The sequence below is a fragment of the Corvus moneduloides genome, chromosome Z (assembly GCF_009650955.1).
Source record: "Corvus moneduloides isolate bCorMon1 chromosome Z, bCorMon1.pri, whole genome shotgun sequence".
Lineage (NCBI taxonomy): Eukaryota > Metazoa > Chordata > Aves > Passeriformes > Corvidae > Corvus > Corvus moneduloides.
In genome coordinates, this window is record NC_045511.1 from 23,876,149 (window position 1) to 23,896,100 (window position 19,952).

The window sequence follows — 19,952 nt, forward strand, 5'->3', positions numbered from 1 at the left end:
AAGAAATTTGCAGAGGGAAGAAGGCAAGATGTCTTCTGAGAATGGTAGGATTAGCCTGTTTCTGAAGTATGGGTGTACTGTGAATCATTTGACCATCCAGGGCTAAAGTTCTGTTTGTAATGAAATACTGTCTTTGAGCAGAGGACTCTGTTAGTGCATTACGGGGTTTTCTGCTTCTTTCCCGCTTTCAGGAATGGAAAAGGAAATAAAAAAATTAACCTATAAAGGATAAAGTTTCCAGGGTAAATGTTCTAGGGAATCATCTTTAGGCACAAACCCATTAAAACTATAATGCCCACAAAGAGCAAAATATGCAATTTGACTGTTCCTTTGAAGTCTACAGTTGTTTCTGTTGCACATATAAGCAACTCCACTTTAAAATCTCTCAGAGTTATAGTGTATAATTGAATGTGGTCTGTACGGCTAGATGTTGCCAAGAGGAGAGATTTCACAATTTCAGGATTCAGGAAATATGATCAAAAGTGGCCAAAAGTTCAAGGACGATGATATTGGAGAAAGGCGGGAACTTGCCAAGAGGAAATTGCTGGTGACCTTACTGAACTAGCATGGTGCAGGCAGATTGCAGAGGTTTAAACATGGGATTACTTAAAGAGGGCATGTTTTGGCATGTAGCTGGGGGTAAAAAATCACAAAGTTGGAATAAAATAATCATTAATGAGTTAAAAGTTCTGTATTTAAGTGTTCCTTCTTGTCACTCACTTGAATTGGTGTGCCAAAATGAAGGAGGGGAGAGTATTAGGCACAACACTAAACACTAGGTTTCTTTCTGTTTTTATGAGAGCAGAGGTTCAGTTTTGTCCAGCTTAACATCCTTTTCTTAGGTTCAGCAGTATGTTATTCAGCCATTGTTACTTGTAACCAAGCAAAGGTGTTAAAGAAATAAATAACAAGCAAAAAATTATTCTGAAACACTCATTCAGCAAATAGGTTATCTGTCATTTCCCTGCCTGGAAAACATAATCCGCTGCTAAAAAACAGATTTATGCAAACTGGTTAAAAACACTACTTAGATTATTAAAGAGAACAGATATTATTTATTTAAACTTCCATTACTTTCCATTATGTGTGTTTCTCTGTCACCATATTAACTTTAAAAATAACCCCTTTCCTCCCCTGTAGTCTTTGTTGCATTCAGCAAAAGCTGGGGTGGCTGTTGGGAATGCCTTAGACAATGCTGGATGTACCTACGCAAGACTGTTGCATTTCCACCTTGTTAATTAACTTACCTGTTTCCTTTCATCTTAACCTCTAGGGGAATGAAACACCCTACAGCAAACAAAACAGTTACAACTGATAACAAAACAATTAGCCTTTTTCATCCCCCCTGTGAGACCAGTGTTCTAAAGAATATTATTTTCTTTACTCTTTGGAGTAAAGATTTTAAGTTTTTGTGGTTTATGTGCTTGGTGTGAGAATTAGCTTACGGACACATATTTCTTCCTAAGGTGCATGCTGCACTTTTTTAAAATGTCCCCTGCGTTAAGTAATAACTGAAGACTTTTGTTTCGTTTTTGTATTTTTATGCCAGCAGGTATGTGTTTGTTTCTGGTAGTGAACTCAGTCAATATATTCTGGGTATAGCTAGGGCCCCAAGTGATTAAGAACTCAAATAAAAGTGATGTAAAAAACAGATGTAAATCTGTCCAATGGCCGGAATCAAGTCATTGTTTGCACTGTGTAAAACCATTACATGTGTCTAAACTTAAGAAGAAAGAAAAGACATCTGGCTTATAGAGGGTGAAATATAAAAGTGGTAGACACACAGGAGGGGTTGGGTTACCACTCGATGACCAAGGATCGGCTGTAATATTCCTTACATGAAGTAGTGGCCCTGCCACTCCTGCTTTTAAGAGTGGACTTCTAAATTCCTTGCAGTGAGGTTTCCGCTGTTCCTGGCCTGCTTGGAGAGTTTTGTCATGGGGCAGTTTTCCCTGTCTGCAGGTGGTAGTGTTGGAAGGTGCCCATCTGCACCACCTTCCTGTGTGCAGGCTTGGTTGGACTGTGTGCAGCCCTCTTCTTCCTCCCCAGCCTTTCTCCCAAAACCTTTCCCAGCTGTATCCTGATGTGCTAAACTGCTTAAATTAACTCCAGATTGCTCTGTTTATTGTCTGCCAGAGGAGTGACAGAAGGCAATCAGAGCAGCTTCCTCTCAAATAAACTCCAAAAAAGAGGGGATACAGGATATTAGGATGGAAAATATGGGTTCTGGGAAGAACCCTGAGGCTCTAATGCCTGTATATTAGATCATTTGTCTCTGCTGTTTGCATTTTAATTCTAAGTTTTGGCAACTTCATATCCCTGGAAGTGGGTTTTTGGATTGTTTTTTCTTTTTTCTTTTTCTTTTTTTGCTTTCAAAAGAAAACAAAATGGGTGTTAGGTCAAAGTAGTCATTTTTTCCTTCCCCCTCAAATGACACTGGAGAAAAGTGAAATAATGATTCCCTGAGGTTGTCAGCCTCCTTGCAGGCCATGTGCACCTCAGTGCCTCTGCTTCATGTGAAGTCAGTGACCTCTTTTCTTGTATATGACTCTGATCAGCAATAAATGTAAAACTAGTTTTCCACCAGCTGCTCTCTTCACGGTTGGGATAGCATCCTCTTTTCTTACCTTACAGCTTGAAGCCTAAAATACAGATGTAGCAGGTCTGAGGTCAGATATTTTCCATATATCTGAAGGTGTGGATGCATTGGTTTTGTCTGGTCGCTGCTTAAAAGGAGTATCTGTAAGCACAGTTAACAGCAGCCCTCTTCCTGCTTTTTTCCTTCCAAAAGCTGATATAAATGTGCCTCCTAATATCCATAATATTATTTGGATAATAGCACTACGTTTGTTCTAAGAGTCATGCTGTTTCCAGAAGCAGAGGAAGAAACCCAAATGTATTCAAAATAAACTTCCGAATGCTTTTACTGAATAAAAGCACCTAGGTGCTGCCAGCTATTGGACAGTCTCTGCACTAAGAAAATTTAATGCATAAAATTCAGTGCTTTGCAGCATACTTTTGGTCATATGTCAGCCCTATCCTGTCCTCCTGTTATTATTGTCTGTCTACCATATGGACATATCTCTTCTGTTTGGTAGGGAGAGAGGGGGGATGCACTTGGAAACTAAACATCCTTCTGAGTTATTTATTTTAAATGCAATGAGGGAATGTATAGGAGGGATTCTGTTCCATTTAGCAAAGAGAAACCACCTTAGTTTCACTCTTCACAAAGTCATTAATGTATTAATCAGAAGCAAGAAACTGGAATGGGGGTTATAATTGACCCCATTTTCCCTTCAAACTTTTTATGCATATATTTCATGCTAAGTGACATACAGTTCATGGCTTTAGGGTGTTAGCAGCCTTTAGTTTCAGGAGTAGCAGAAGCTTAAAAGGTTTTTTCTCCTTATTTTGAAGATGCTTTAATTTGATAATATATTGAAATACCCTGCATTAGAAAATAAATTGAAGTTGTTTTTTTCTTCTGGTCTGTACTCACTTTAAAAATAGTGTGGCTTTAGACAAGGCTTTCAAGCAGAGTTTGGCATGGTTTACATATCAGACAGATGTGTGCTAGATCAGCTTACTGCAGGGGCCCTTGAGAAATCAAAGAGCATGGGAGTTTTCTCTTGCAACTTCTGATAGATTCATCAATTCAAAAAAGACTAGGAGCTAAATAACAGGTGGAAAACAGTAAAAAGAGCTGGGGCATGCCGATGTTGTACTGGAGGTACGTAAGGACTATTTGGCAAGTGTTTTGTAACTGTTTTCAGGCAAAAGGAGACCTGGGTGTTGGTAGCCAGGAGCCAGAAATGTTTTACTAGATCTTTAGAGACTCTAATGGTTGGTTAAAGTTATCATGAGTACATAACAAATACTGAACTGATTTATAATATCTAATTGTATTTATATAATCCCAGATACTTAAAGTTTTCTTGTTTCTTTGCCCTTGCACATTTATTATTTCTAATTATTTATTTGGGCTGTGTTCTGAATAGGATAGAAAACTGTTTTCATAGTCAAAGATTTCAAAGATTTTCTTGGCACACAGCACTTCATTGCACTTGATTTCTCTCTTTTTTTTTTTTTTTTCTTTTGTTGACTGATTCCTAATCAGTCAAATTGTAAATGTTGGTTGGTTATTTCTTTCTCTGTGGATATATGAGTTAGATGCATACAGATGTATTAAATTTTGGATAGCTATTTTAAAAAACAAATGTAGGTATCCAAGAAGTATTTAAGTTTGTAAACCTCATTAACATAATACATTTGACATGTTTAATTTTGTATGTGAGTGTGTGTGTGATATCAAGCACTTTTGGTCCTCTGTTACTTACTGCTAAAATTTGTTCATGCAAAATTTATTGTGCTCTGAGGTATACAGAGAAAAACAGTTCAGAAATACTTACCCTATTGGATTGCTGTGCTGAAAGGATCTTTTTCTCTTAAGACTGTTCCTTTTCTTGTAGGAATTAATTAATTGCTATTGTATTTTCTAAAGTTATTGTCATAAAGATTTTCCATATCACTCTTTGTTCTATAAATGCCAAAACCAGTTGTAAAATTTACCTTGAGGATTGAGATTATTAGGACATATACTTAGATTTACAGTTCTGATACTGTAATCAAGGTTGTGTAATATGTATCACAAACTTAAACATACATCATCTCAGCAGAATGAAAGGTGTAGACTAAATAGAAGTTAAGGCAGTTTATGCAAATGATGCATATGTTTGTGAGGTATTCCTACTATCTAAAACAAGTAGTCAGCAAGAGTTATTTTTTTTTCCCCTTGCTAAGGAGACTTACAGGTAGCTCTTTATTACTTGAACTAAGAAAATGCAAACTAAAGGGAACCACTGGAGTGAAAACTGCTTAATAACAGCACCAAATACAGTCCTGAATGAATCTTTGGAGAAATTCCAGGAAGCTCTCTCGGAAGAGCTTGTCTAGAACAATTTGCCAGGCACGTCAATGGGACTGTGGGGTGTAGCTCAGTTGTGGTTGAAAGAAGAATGCAGCAACCTGAGTGGTCACAAGGGAAACAAAAAAAGTATGCTCTGGTAGGAAGAAAAATAAAATTCACTTTTCTGTAGTGTAGTTGAAACAAGGCCTGGTCTGTTGGAACAAAATAGGTAGCTGTACAAGAAGGCACATTGTTTCTTTTGGAAAAAAAAAGAACCAAAAAGTTTTAATGTACTATTTACCATTTTTAATCTACACACTTAAGCCCTATCTAAGACTTGACAAAAAGAACCAGCAAGGAAAATCTTTAGATGAAGACTAATTTCTGGCCTATTTGCCAGAAAATAGTACTTCTAAACCATTGATGTGAGGCAGGATTGTGATCAAAACCTGCTAAGATAGTGTGAGCAGGCAGTAGAAGTCAGGAGAAAGTTGATTGGTCCACATGTCCACATGATGGAGAAGCTAGGGTGTTGTCCATGCTGTACTTAGGTGGCCTTTGGAAACTTCTATTATAGTGTTTTGCCCACTACCCAAAAAATAAAACGTAAGGGTCTCTTTATAGCTTTTTTAATAAGTTTTTCGTTCCACTGCATAGACAAGAACTTTTTTTTTTTTTTTTTTAATGCGAACAACTGGGGGAGATTCAGCTTGCTTTCTTACAGAGCTGGCCTTACACAGTATTACAGTACTTGTTTCCATTTAATTTCTTTTCCTAAAAATAATTTTTAAGCCCAATGATCAGTCTAAACTGAATTTCTCAGAGAAGTGGGCTCTGATGCTTGAAGTTTTAACAAATCTATTAATGCTATTAGTATTGCCCCCGAGTTTGGTAACTACTGTGGATTTGTCTTGGCAATGAATGCATGCAGGCAAGAGATATTTATGATCCTGGGAAGGACATTTGTCAGAGTTTGTTCTTAAATCAACACCTTTGCCTTTTTATAGTTTTCTACTGTCTAGTGAGGTATAAATCCCAAATGAAGCTTTCCCCAGAGTTGTGAGCATCTATTTCCAATGTAGATTTTCTTCATAGTACAAAGCAGACTGTTGCTTCAGTTCCAGGGTAATTCTGTAAGAAAGTGAGTCTATGCAAAGATGTAAATCCATGCTTCATTAATTATTGCACTCAGAATTGTTTTATTGCTGTTTTTTATTGTCCATCTCTTCTTTAAAGAATTCTTAGTCATTAAACTGCTTACTAGTTGCATGCATCCTACATCACTCTATATATACACTGCGCTATTCAAAATGTTTGGCAGCTGGCAACTCTTCAGAGTAGTATTTGGGAGAAACAGAAGGGCCTCTCTGTTTAGTTTTGTTTATTGATTCCTTTAAAAACTCCTGCAAAACATCTCTTACAGTTTAGAAATTACGGCTTTAGCAAATTAAGCTCTTTCACATGTATGTGACAATAAATATTAGTTAAAAAAGCAGATGTTTGTGGGAAGAACATTTGCCTTCATTTTTAAAGTTGTATTGTATACACAAGACACACAAGCTTTACTTTGCATCTATTTTTCTTATGTTTAAAGGTTTTTATTAAATAAATGTTTTAAAATAATTCTTCGTCTTAATTATTTTTAATAAGAGAACCACAGTAGTTCTAAAGACAATCACCCACGTTTTAAGAACTGGTTATATTCTCTGACTTTCTGTGTCAAAAAATATATCCTATTTTCACCCAAATTGTTTTGAGATGGAGGTACTTTGCAATGTTCTTTTTTTTTTCAGCTTGTTCCATCAAGACTGATGTCAGCTTTGATGGAAACTACCTTTTAAAGCAGCCAGGATGCTTCTGTTGTTCTCCTTTATTCTCTTGTTTTGTCATTTACCCAGCATATATGTGCTGTGCATTTTTTCATTTTTGCTGGTAGCACCTGCTACAAATTCTGTTTCAGCCCATTCTTCTATTAGTGAGACTATCTCTTTCCCACATTTTCCTTTGTTGCCACAAATTTCACCTTGTAGAAGAAAATTCCATGAGAATGGAAATAAAGCATCTAGGTACACCCCTTCTTAAAATAAGACATAATAAGAGTGATTAATGATGTGAGAAAATAAGGGTAGCTAAACATCTCTCAAAGCAAGCCAAGCCAGGCAAGCAACAAAGCCCTTTAAAAATGTGTGATGCTTCCATTCAAGAAAGCAAACAAAGCTGCATAAGTTAGCTAGGTAATGCTTATGCCAATGGGCATAATTTCTAGATACAGCCTTATTCTCTCCCCTTTCATCCTTTCTTTGGGGACAAGAGCTGGTTAATTTTATGATTTTTTAATACACCTAGTATGTTGTGGGTACTGCTGTAGTCTAAATTATATGGATATAATTGCAAAAATTATTCTTACAGATGAGGAACATATGCTCACTACATCTTCCACACTATTTCAGTATTTTTAATGAAAATCGTATTTGATTTTTGTCTCCAGCAAAGAGAGAATGAAGTAGCATGCCTGGGGGAGGCTTCTGTTTTAAGCTGAAGTAGCAAGGCTGAAACTTTGATATTGAGCAGTGTTACAAACCAGGGCCACAAGGTGTAGGTAGCTTGGTTCCAAAAGCTTTGTTCTGGAGACTGTCTTCTGACATTAGGTATTAGGATAAATCATGCAGAGAAACAGTTACAAAAATATATGATAAATAGTTCAGAAAATATTGTTTTGAAATGGGTTTAGAATTGGATATGAAGCCAGTGTAGAATATGAAGGAACAATGACTCCATTTGTCTCATACCTAAGTGGATTTTAATTGTGTGTTTTAACTACTGGGAGTTTCCACATGGACTTTGGAATTTGTTCCATGTTTGACATACTTGGGTAAAATAGCATAAGGAGTTAGTGAGGAATAACTTACTTGGGAGAACATGAGAATGGTTGTACTTCCACAGATGAAGGATCTGTCTAGCCAGGCACCCCCTCACTATGGCAATTCTTGGTGGCATGTGTCTAGGAAACTTTTGTGAAAACTTGCAAATCTTCAGCAGTTTGTGGCTGAAAAAACTCCTGAGACTGAGGTGATGTGTTTTCACGTGGGAGCTATAAATTACTTTTTTGTCTTTAACTTCCTCAGTGGCTTTCTGAACCCATGCAGGCTTTTAGCATCAATGTATACATCCACAGCTCTTGACTTAGAGGAAATGTAGCTGAACACGCACATACACAGCTGGTGCCCATCTTCTTTCTTGCTGTCCAGACATAGTCCTGAAGGTAAAACCAACCAGAATAGCAGTTACAGTCCTGAGTGGACTTTCTGCCAGGTCTGTACTCCATGAAATCAGTGGCTTCTTGTTTATTCCCTCTCTCCCTTTATTATTTAGTGGTTAGCTAAATATTTTATTGATAGAGATTCCATTATGGTCTTTCATTGTTAGTTAACCAACTCCTCTTTAACAAATTGTTGGTATTTGAAGTCCCCAATAACGTTTCAGACCATGTGGAAGGTGTTGTGTACATACGAACTGCTGGTGACACATCAGTTATGTTCTGCCTACCTAGAAAGGAAACAAACTTCAATAATCAAAACAGAAACCATCCTTTTCCCTCCTTCAACACTTTTGTGGTAATTCAGTAAAGAAATTATGCAGGAAGGACCACTTGAACATGAATTCCTGAGGAAGGAAAAAGTGGTGTTCTAGTAATGTGAGAATGAGAAGTCAAATGAGGGGGATGAGCCTTGTTTCATATGCCAGTTTTTTTTTCATTTGCATATCAGATCAGCTATCAAAACAAGATTTTTTTTCCCCTTTCTTTTAAACTTGGGGTGCTATGTCTGAATGCTGATACAAGACACAAGTTCTTTCAGGATGTGTGTTAGATAGACTCCTTGTATCAGGGAATTTAATGTGTAATAAAACTGGCAGAATGTGAATGTCTTTACAGAAAGCAAGGAAAAAGTATCATAAGGATGTGACTGTAACTCGAGAAGTGCACACTTCCCTCTCTCTATTCTTCAGAAATACCACCTACTTCTATAATTTCCTTGTTGCTTTGTTGCTGATAATCAGGAATTAAAAAAACCCTCATGTGCTGCTATTAAACTGATATGGATAGTGAGTAGTCTGTGGTACAAAGGAGGTATGTAACATATTTAAGTTCTGATTTCTCTGCATGTCCAAACTGTGCTGTAATACAGTGTAGATAAGATGCCTTTTATTCTAAAGACACCAAAGGTTAAAAGCTGCTGAAAGCTCTGTCCCTTGAGTATCTCTGACAGGAATTCCTGTTTACATTATGAGTAGAAGGAATTGTTGAAACTGATTTTTTTTTTTTGTTGTTGTAACCAGCAACTGTTTTAAGTTCTCAGATCTCAGAGCTCAACACTGTTGTGTGAGAAATGATGATAGAGCTCTTGATTCATTTCCTTTTAATCCAAAAATGCAGGACACCTGGGCATCCCAACTGGAAGCTAGTTGGGCCACAGGACATTTAACTCTTTTCAGATAATTCTGTTTTTGCCAAGTGCTTCATTTAGCTTAGGCTTGACGTTTCAAAGTCTTCACGAATATCCCTGGTTTATTCCTTTGTAGAACAAAAATGGTCTTCTGTGTGAAGCAGAAAGATGTGGGGGTTACATTGATCCCTAATTAAACACAGAGTCACACACAGAATAAGCTGAATTGCAAGGGATTTGGAAGGGACCCACAAGGACCATTGACTCCAGCCTCTGGCCCTGCACAGGACCATCCCCAAGGATCACACCATGTGCCCAAGGGTATTGTCCAAATGCTTCTTGAACTCTTGCCAACCAGAAAGAAGATAATTTTGTTCTGGTTACAGTAAAGTTCTTCTGTAAGGTGTTGGACTTCTTGTTTCTACCCTCAAATTCATGTTTTTTAATCAGAAAATACAGTATGAACATGTCAAATTACACTGAATGTCAGTTCAGCAATTACTATTTGAAATAATTTTAACCTCATTAAAATAGAGGATAATTATGCTTAACAGAATTGCCAGCAATGACTCTTCTGAGAACATTTCAGTAGGTTTGAACAAGAACAATTGTGTAACAGTACTGAAAGTAACTTCAGAGGATCATGACTGTTAACTTCAAGGATCTGGGTTTTATTCTAAGCATGGAAGCTTGGTCAGAGAGTTAAAAAGAAAAGAATTCCATGAGCTATCTGTAATTCACATAGATATTTCTGTAGTCAGGATTCAATTTTTTCTGTAGCCATCTTATACACTATTCTCACCAAACAATAAATTCAATTTCTGAATCACTTCAGTTATGTTAACTAGTTTCAATTCATTTTATTAGGGCTATCTCCTTCTGCCTGAGAAACGCAGTTTTGTCTAACCTTATATATCAATGTTGCTGCCTAAAAATTTGGAAAAAAACCTGCTTTTAAACTAGGTGTGCAAGTATTGTCCTGAGACTGGAGTAACAGGTTTCCATTTTAAGGATACTGTACTGCCTTGGAAACCAGTGTATTCTGAGTACTAATAATGGCATTGATAGCAAATCTTCTTGTGGTCTTTAAATTAGTTGAAACTAAATTTTTGAAGACTTTGGTTCTGGAAGCTTTGGATACCTAATGGTACTTTGAATCACAGTCAGAAGACGTTCTTAGCACAGTCTTTCTCAATTGTTGTCTTCTAGTATGGTATTGTTTCTGCCTAGCAGTAACTTTTCACTGATAAAATTTGTAGGTATTAAAATGTAACAAATGTTTGTTACTTGGCCCAGAATGTTAGACCTCGTATAAACACTTAACAGCACTATGCGAGTACTTGCATGGCACACCTGTATTGTGAAAATATTTTTTCAAATGGATGAATAGGTGTTGTGGGGAGGATTGTTCTGTTTCTTTCTTACCAAGAATTCCTTTTGTTTATTTGTTTTTCAGATAATGGAGGACAAACTTTAGCAGGTGGAAATAACTGGCCACTGAGAGGGAGAAAATGGACTCTCTGGGAAGGAGGAGTGAGAGGTGTAGGCTTTGTTGCAAGTCCTTTGCTGAAACAAAAAGGTGTGGAAAGTCATGAACTCATCCATATCTCTGACTGGCTGCCAACCCTGGTGCACCTTGCTGGAGGACATACCAATGGCACTAAGCCTTTGGATGGCTTTGATGTTTGGAAAGCTATCAGGTAAACTTGCATGTCAAATCATCAAGTCATCATTCTGGTATGAGAAGAATTTAATCAGCCCAGGAAACAGAACTGGAATGGGGAGGGAAATATCACCTGTTCCTTTCCCAAAATAAAGGGAAGGTATAAATGCAGTTAACCATGCTATCCATGAGAGAATTATCCAGGTTGCAAATTAATCCTGGTCACAGATGCAAAGCCTCCATACAGCTTTAAGTTGGTATTTCAAAGTTTTCAGTATGAACACAACAGCAAGCAAGCATGGTATAATTTTTCAAGAACACTCTGTGATCCTGAAGTATGTTAACTGATTTTGCATAGCATGAGGTATGAGTTGGTAAATTTTATCGACCAAACCCTGCTCGCTACAAAGCTCAGTCAGGTATGTCTGCCATATGGGTCTGGAATTGGACACGTGGGAAATCTATGCAGACATTAAACTCACTGAACATGGATTCCACTTTGATGGTTTGTTAGCTCAGTACAGGACTTGTCAGGCTGGCTCAATGTGTAACCATTTGCACAGACCCATGTCATGCTGTCCAGTGTCTCAAGCCTGTGAGATGAGCTACAAAGTAGACCTGACCTGCTTCTTGAAAATTGTGTTGTTGTGAGTGATTCAAGCAAACTGGAATATTCAAAAGCACAGTGCAGACATGCTTAGAAGACTGGAAAAAAGACGCAGCATAGCTCCAGCTAGGTTATTTCGGTATTCTTTTATTCCACTAAGATGGATTAAAAAGTCCTTAAAACCTTAGTTTCTCCTGAATTTGAAAGTTCTGTGACCAACCTTTGGTTTTGCAAAAATTGCAATGGTTTAAATTCCTTTGTTACTTCCTTTTCTGTGCCGCATGTAATGTGTTCACTGATAGGGCTTATCTTCATAGAAGTTATATTTATTTTAGTAGGTCTTCAAGTGTAGTTTTAATTCACATAAGAATAATGTAGGATTGACATTTCAATACTACTAAAGCAGACTAAAAGGACTAACAATTCTATTTCCTACATGCCATTCAGTTGAGGATTAGTGTTCTGTTTCTTTTGGTAGTCTTTGTGCTGTTTTTATAGTGGGTAGACTATACTGCATTATGTGTGTTGTCACCTTTTGTCCCTTTCTTTTTTGTGTGTGTCTTAGTATCCTAGACTGTGAATTGCAAGAGTTAAATGCAATTCCTAAACAAGCATGAGCAGGAGTGCTTGTCTGGGTTAGGGACTGAGATGAGAAACTGAGAGTTAGAGTAGGCAGAATTGAACCTATGTGCCCATCCATGGTTAGCACTGTAAAGACCTTGGAACAAACAACAAAGAGAGAAAACCAAACCCACCCCCCCACACCTCCCCAGAACTAAAACCCGTATCCTGAGTTCAGAATTGTTTTGTCTATACCTGTAGCATTACCTGTTTGACTCTGGTAAGCTTGATTTCATTCTTAGTGCTGCCTGGGTTTCTGAGGAGCTAAGGGGTGGTTTCCTGTAGTAGCTGAAGTTTACAGGAGCCTGATGGCCTTGTGCCCAGGTGTACTGTATGGCTCTCTTCCAAGTGGAAGGAGATAACGATAGGTATACTTGAGGCCAAGGATCATTAACTGCCAGGAAGGAATGGAGACTCCCATCCAGCCAGAAAAAGTAAAATGTTTTACTTGTCAGTCTTCCTGTGGGAAAACTTAGCATCAGCAAGATTCAGAGTACACCTAAACCATAGACTTTTCTTCCAGCTACCATTAGAATTCCTGCCTACTTCAGATTCGGTTTCAACCATGTATTTTTTGCAATGGATTGATCTTCTCAGATCAGGTTACTTCAGCAGGAGAGTTGTTGGGAAGGAGAGGTACAGCAGTGCCAGCACGCTGCCGACATTTACATTTCTCTCTTTGTAAAGGGAATAATGCAATGTTTGCTGGCACTGCCAGGAACAGGTGACTACCAGTGTTTCCGGGTGTGTTAAACAGAGGGCCTCTGTCTGGACAGGTAACAAGTCAGGTTTTCTAATTGTTAGGCTGTTCCTTGGTTGACCTTGCAGCCAAAATGTCAAATTTCACATGATTTTCCTCTATAATCAGGATAAATGAGTGTATTAAATTTCATTACCATAATTCAAAAGGTCACTTGAATATTGGATAGTAAACAATGAAGGCACGGTGCCCTTTTGGTGATATCTGATGAAAAGTTCAAATATGTTGTTTTTCTGAGACTGAGTGGCTCATAATGAGTGAAATTATGACTTTCTAATATTCTAACTCATTCGAAAAAAGGAAATTAATCACTGTGTTACATCTATATTTTTTTCAGTACAGTCTAATATAGATTGAGGCATAAGCTTCTTGTGATTTTGTCTTTGGGGAGGGATGGGGGAGGAAGAACTTTTATCCTGAGCCTGCTGTTTCTTATGTGTGTAATCAAAAGGGAAAATAGCATAAATTTGAAACCTTGATTTAGATATTCAAAAGAATATGTGGGATGGTGCAGGTCTTCTCAGAAGTCACAAAAATATTGAATCTATTTCAGATATCTGTCTACTAATGATCAGTATTTAAAAGATGGGTTCTTAATACAATATTTAGGTAATAACATAAAATATAATAATATAATATTTTATAATAAATACTATACTACTGAAAATATGTATAAATGTAATATACTATAGAAATATGATTATATATGCAATACACAGAAATTTAACATAAATTTTTAAATCCTAAGTATAAATTCTGAAATTCTAGACCAAAATGAACTTTCTATCATGACTTTAAATGACTGGTAGTCCAAATTAGGAATAACATTACCATGACACCTATAATGTTAAGTAGTATAAAGAAATGCTGAGAGTCACATACCCAAGTGTTCCTTTCATGCCTCCTCTATTTAATTTTGACCTGAAAAAACAGAAGACATTTAATGGTTAGGAGGAAATAGCAGGAAAAGATGATGTTCAGAAGCACATTTCTTGTAGACCAAAATATCTTCTTTTGCATTCTTTTTGGTTAGCTATACTCTATTCTTCTTTCATGCAGTGCATGAAACTGAGGAAACACAGTGTTTATGTTCTCACAGTGTGAACTCAGGTTAAAATTTGTATGATACTTAAAAGCTCTTTGACAGGGATTTTAACTCAAAAGCTTGTCTGCTGCTTCCAAATCCATCTGCTGACCCATTACTATTTCAACACTCTATCAATGAGAGACCTAATAAAAGAGGAATGGGTTTTTATTTACAATAGAAACTGAAATAGAGCAGGTTTTGCTCACATACTCACTGCCTGACAGTCTTACCAAGAGGTGTGTGTCTAGGAAGTTTGCCCAGCCAGACACAGGGGCAGAGAATTTCAAGACATCCACCTGGCATCCTGACACCAGGATGTTTGTGAACACATAATGGGCCCAGCATCTATTGCTGCAGTGCAAAGGTCCAGGGATGCCATGTGTGAAGTCCTTCAAGCTTCTTTTGTGTTCTTCTTCAGTTGGTAACTGCACAGGTTGTGTTCTGTGTTCCGGTTGTGCCTGTTTGTATCCTTCTGATGCTGTGTCTATGTCTTGCGCCGCCTCTGTGAGTCCCTGAGGGCCATCACTGCTTTGTCTAGAGATGTCCCTGTCCAGTGGAACTGGCCTCCATGTGCTGGGGTTTTGCTGACGTGCTAGTCTGGATTGTCATTAACGTGGGCTGTTACAAGAGCCCTTTCCCTGCTCTCGTGTTCGTACTGTTGTCTCCACACATGGATTTTACTAGTCTTTCTCCATGCATACCAATCTTGGGTTATTTTTCTGTGCAAAATTTTGTTGCAGCATATAATTAAACCCATGCTAACTAATTTTTATTCTCCTCCAAGTACCTTTGATGTCTCTTGCTTATTTTTGAAAATAGCTTAGCGTAGTATCACTGTGTCAACCTATTTTTGGATAGCTATCAGATCTTTCTAATCTCAGATATCAACATTTTCAACATTTTATAAAGGTTCATAAATAGATAATAAATCATGGTAGATTTCCCTTTTTTTATTGCCTTAGATTATCATGGGTAAGACTACAATATAGCTCTAAAACTATGTACATATTACAAATTATTTCTGAAAATACAGTGATAGTATCACAGATATATTTTACAAAAATAGCAATTGAGAATAGCAAGAACAATACTAAAATGCAACCAGTCAAGGAGTCTAAATTTTACTGCATATTTCCAAGTAAGTATCTCAAAAGGCACCGGCATTTTTAAGAAACATCTGTTCCCCAGATGCTTACTACTCTATTGAAATCGAGACACTAGGCGAAATAGTTTTTCTTACATAAAAATTTGCTTTGGTTGATACTTTTTTTTTGGATACATCTTGATTTTCAGTACTGAATATCTAGCATGTCCATGCTCAAAGTATTTTATTTTGCATTAACAGAAAAATTGAATGGTAGACCACATGAAGCAGTATGATAGGCACTGAGAGATTCAGGATAAAATACAGTACAAATAACTATTATTTTGTCAAAGCTTATTAAGCAGAGAGTTTAAGGTTTTACGCATCTGTTTTGTAGGGAAACTTTCATTTTTATATTTTTGTAATGTTGGAAATATCATAATTGATTGGGTGAAGTAAATGAAATAAGATCAGCTTGTGTTCTGTACTGAATGGGTACATTTGTTTTAGGAATCAAGCACCTGTTTAAAAAAAATTGTCATTGTTGTGTTATAAATTAACACAGAGGAAAGAGCAGTCTAAAGCTGAGAGTACTGTTTATTTGCAGCACATCTGAAATAATTATTTTAGGAAAGCATTACAAGTAAGACCCAGAGAAATATGACAAGGTCATAAAGGCTCAGATTTTGCTTAGTGACACTGCGATTGTTTTTGTGCAAGACAAACATACTTACCCTGATAAACCTTGGATTTCTTTCCAAGGACACCTTTTGGCTGTCTAACAACAGCAAAAGTGAAAGATTGCATGTAGATCTTTGTGCTCGCTAAGGGATAATAGATCTTTCTGTGTGTTTTAAGTACTTTCCAAATCGGAAGATAAAGCAACGTTCTCAGCATGAACTAGCTGATTCTCATACCAACACTGAAGTTAGGCCATATGCTTTCATTAAGCAGTTCTTACATAGAGGACTGTTTTGAAAAACAGCAGCTTTTAACAGCTTAATTCTATAATTAAGACATATCTTAATTACTCTACCATCAGACATGGTAGAATAATAACCAGACAATATAAAATGTTCCTTATGTTTAGGGGGAGGGATGATGTATTAGGGTATTGAAGTCTAAAAATAAATATTCTAAAATTAGAGCATTGTAAGATATGGTTACACAGGCAGTTACTAAAATACAAAGGCAGGTTTCCCACAGAGTATTATTGCTTTGTTATTGTAGGTCTGTTGGCTAGACTATATTCCTGATGCAAAATACCCTTGCAGAACATCTGCCAAGGTGAATCTGTAGTTGAGTCCGTGTCTCTGTGGAGTTTTGTAAAAGGGAAGGAGGGCAGAGTTAAGGTGCTTCCAGGGAGTTTCCTATTTGTTCTCCCCAGAGCGTTGTTTCTGTTTTCCTGATGTCTTTTGCTATGAGACAGATGTTTTTTTCAACATACAGCGCCAAATTCTTTGGCTATTGTTTTGTGATATATGCTGGTTGTAAACGTCCATGCTCTGCACAATAGAAATTACTGGAGTAACACTCAAACTGAAATCAGCAGCTCAGTACCGTGTAATTAAGCTCTACACAGCTTAATGCAGTGATGCCATAAGCTTCGGGGAGTATATCTCATGACTACAAATAAATCACACCTCCAAGGTACTGATACCATATTCTATCCCACAACAAAAATTGATTCAATAATAATGACAACTGTAGCATGAAAAAATTACATTAATACAAGTGTAATCTTCCTTTTTTGTGTTCTATCAACTGTAATGTAAATAGCCATATTTAGTGTAGAATATCCACTGTCCACGTTAAAAGCTATAAAGAAAGTTACCTTCAGTGATATAGGAATACTAGTCTGCTTGAACACTATGAATACACTTGGTATAATCACAGACTCATATGGAATCATAGAATAGGCTGGTTGGAAGGGACCTTTAAAGGTCATCTAGGCCAACCCTCCTGCTTTAGACAGGGACGTCTTCAACTAGATTGGTTGCTTTGAGCCCTGTTCACCTGACCTTGAATATTTCCAAGGATGGATCATCTACCACCTCTCTGGGCAACCCGTCCCAGTGTTTCACCACCCTTATCATAAAAAATCTCTTTCTTATATCCAATCTAAATCAACTGTCCATTGGTGTAAAACCATCACCCCTTGTCCTGTCACAACAGGCCCTACTAAAAAGTTTGTCCCCACCTTTCTTGTAGGCCCCCATTAAGTACTGAAAGGCTGCTGTGAGGGCTGCTCAGAGCCACTTCTTCTCCAGGCTGAACAAACCCAACTCTCAGCCTGTCCTAAAAGGGGAGGTGCTCCAGCCCTCTCATCATCTCCGTGACCACCTCTGGACTCGCTCCAACATCTCCATGTCCTTCCTGTGCTGGGACCCCAGAGCTGGATGCAGCACTGCAGGTGGGGTCCCAGCAGAGCAGAGCAGAGGGGCAGAATCCCCTCTCTGGCCCTGCTGGTCACACAGCACTGTGTGAATACTGAGTGTGTCTGTATGAATATTGAATCTATAAAGATGAAAAGTAAATAGCAGTAAGTTACTTAATTCTTTTGTATTTGACTCTGGTGGAAGATAGTGGATTACTTAGCATAACTCTGGTGCTTTCATTCTTTTAAAATACACTGAAACATGTAGATACAGCTCAGAAATTGCAAGAAAACCTTCCCAGACAGTTATTGCAGAGTCAATCACAGGCTATAAATTTGAATCCTAGTTTAACTTTTGCTAGCTGGTTCTTGTTATTGTTACCTATGAACAGATGGTGAAAGGCACACTTGACCACAGCTGTCAATGGAGCACATAGAGACAGAGTTTATTAAATCTAAGATGAAATATGTTTAAATAAGGCCAAACATTCTTTAATTAAGGGTGTGACTACTATAGATACCGGGGGGTGGGCACTTAACCTTTCACCCACATTTTGGGAGGAACGTTTTTGTGGCAATTCCTATACCTTGAATTACCAACACTGTAGTTTAATTAATGTAATTACTCTGTATTAATTACAATACTATATTACCTGAACACATTTAGTTTTTTAGTTCTTCTTAAGTTCTGTACTCACTTAAAATGTAACATCCAGAAATGGTTTTAGAACTGCAATAGAAAAGTATTATTTTAATTGTTTGTTACTGGAAATTTTAAATTACAAGTAAATATTGTTTAATACTATTTTTTATATATTAAAATAACTGTAATGTTTTAGGTCTTCACTGAGGTTTATGTTACCTGATTTTTTTATTCTTGGTGTTAAGAAGTTTAGGGGCCCTGGTTGAATTTTTGTGCCTTAAGTTAAGCTCTTTAATGAAAGAAAAAACACGTTGAATTATTTGGAAATTCCTGAAAGGATGTATTTAGGTTCAATGTCAAATAATAAATTGTTGTTGTGTCTTCATGTAGCCAAGGTTCTTTCTAATTATGTCTTCCTACTCATGTTGCCCTTTATAAGGAGTAAATTTCCTTTACTCAGTTTTTTAGGTCTGGGATTTACTTAGCTAAGAAAATTTGTGAGTGAGTTCAGAGGCTTATTCCACACCATCTCTATGTAGTGAATGTTTAGAAAAAGAAGGGTGATTTTTTTTAACACAGTGAGATTCAAAGTATCTATACAATCCTGGTGACCGCAATTAGAAATCAAAGGTGGGGTTTTTTTGGGGTAGCAATGCCTGTGGTGTTTTTTGACCCAGCCATAACGCTTCCAGCACTTGCTCAGGTATGCAGAGAGCACAGCAAGTGCCATGCCAGCTTATGCTGCGAAATTTGACTCTTAAAGTTGATTGCTGTAAAACCCTGCTTAGGTAAAGACAATTCTGTACTCTGTAAACTTATGAATAATCCAAATAAACACCACTGAAGTTCGGGAAAACTTGTAGGGGCAGAAGTTGTTGCTGCTCAGCCGGAAAGGAGCGTTCAGATTAAAATTGATAATAATCAATTTACAGTTATGAGCTCACTCTATTAAGAAGACAAAAAGCCTTAAAATAAAGGATGCAGAATCCTAATGAGCTGTAGAAGGTAATTAACATTTCCTTTTGAAATCTCTCTTAGCGAAGGAAGACCTTCTCCCAGAGTGGAACTGCTGCATAACATAGACCCCATGTTTGTGGATGACTTCCCATGTGAGTATGCTCAAGATTTTATTAAACATACAGTTTGTCTTCTAAGCATTTCCTGTCTTCCGTAAGTGAAGTATTTTCTTCTAGGTGAAACAAAATACAGTAGGATGCCTTTTGCTTTTAAGTAAATAGCTTTAAAATACAGAAACGTCATTCCCTGGATAGTGTAAGTACTTCAACATGATCTACATGGGCTTCCTATTTCAGAGAGCTCTGAAACACTGCTGAGTAATAAATAAAGTGCTTTGGGACATGGAAATGTTGAGGAGTAGCTGTGTGCCTGAGGTGCACAGGGAGGCACACTGCCAGCAACCCTTTCCAAACCCTCTCTCCAGAGTTCCAAATGAGCTGCTCGTCCTCATGCATCTTGATACAGCCGTATAATATGACCTTGCAAATGGAAAGCTTGAGTTTGTGAGGAGCTGAGAAGTTCCAAGCCTTGTGATTGCTTTTGTTCCATAATCATGTGGGTTGGATCCTTAATGCCACAATCACATGAATTGGAGCTGAAGTTTGCTAATTCTATAGCCCTTTTTGAGTGCCATCTGTTTTATGATTCAATATTGCTAGTTTGCTAAGGACTACAAACTTTTAAGGCAGATGTTTTTTTCATACAGAATGTTGGAACAGGTCCCTTCCAGTGTTTTTATAGC

General features: G+C 37.3%; 1 protein-coding gene across 1 annotated transcript in view; it reads left to right on the forward strand.

The window, feature by feature from the left end:
• The window catches only part of ARSB (arylsulfatase B), a 76,765-nt gene that overhangs the window by 20,750 nt on the left and 36,063 nt on the right, over positions 1–19,952 (forward strand). Inside the window, exons 5-6 of the mRNA XM_032096609.1 lie at positions 10,808–11,051; positions 19,232–19,302. Of these exons, the coding sequence (XP_031952500.1) occupies positions 10,808–11,051; positions 19,232–19,302 (315 nt within the window). The remainder of the gene's footprint in view (positions 1–10,807; positions 11,052–19,231; positions 19,303–19,952) is intronic.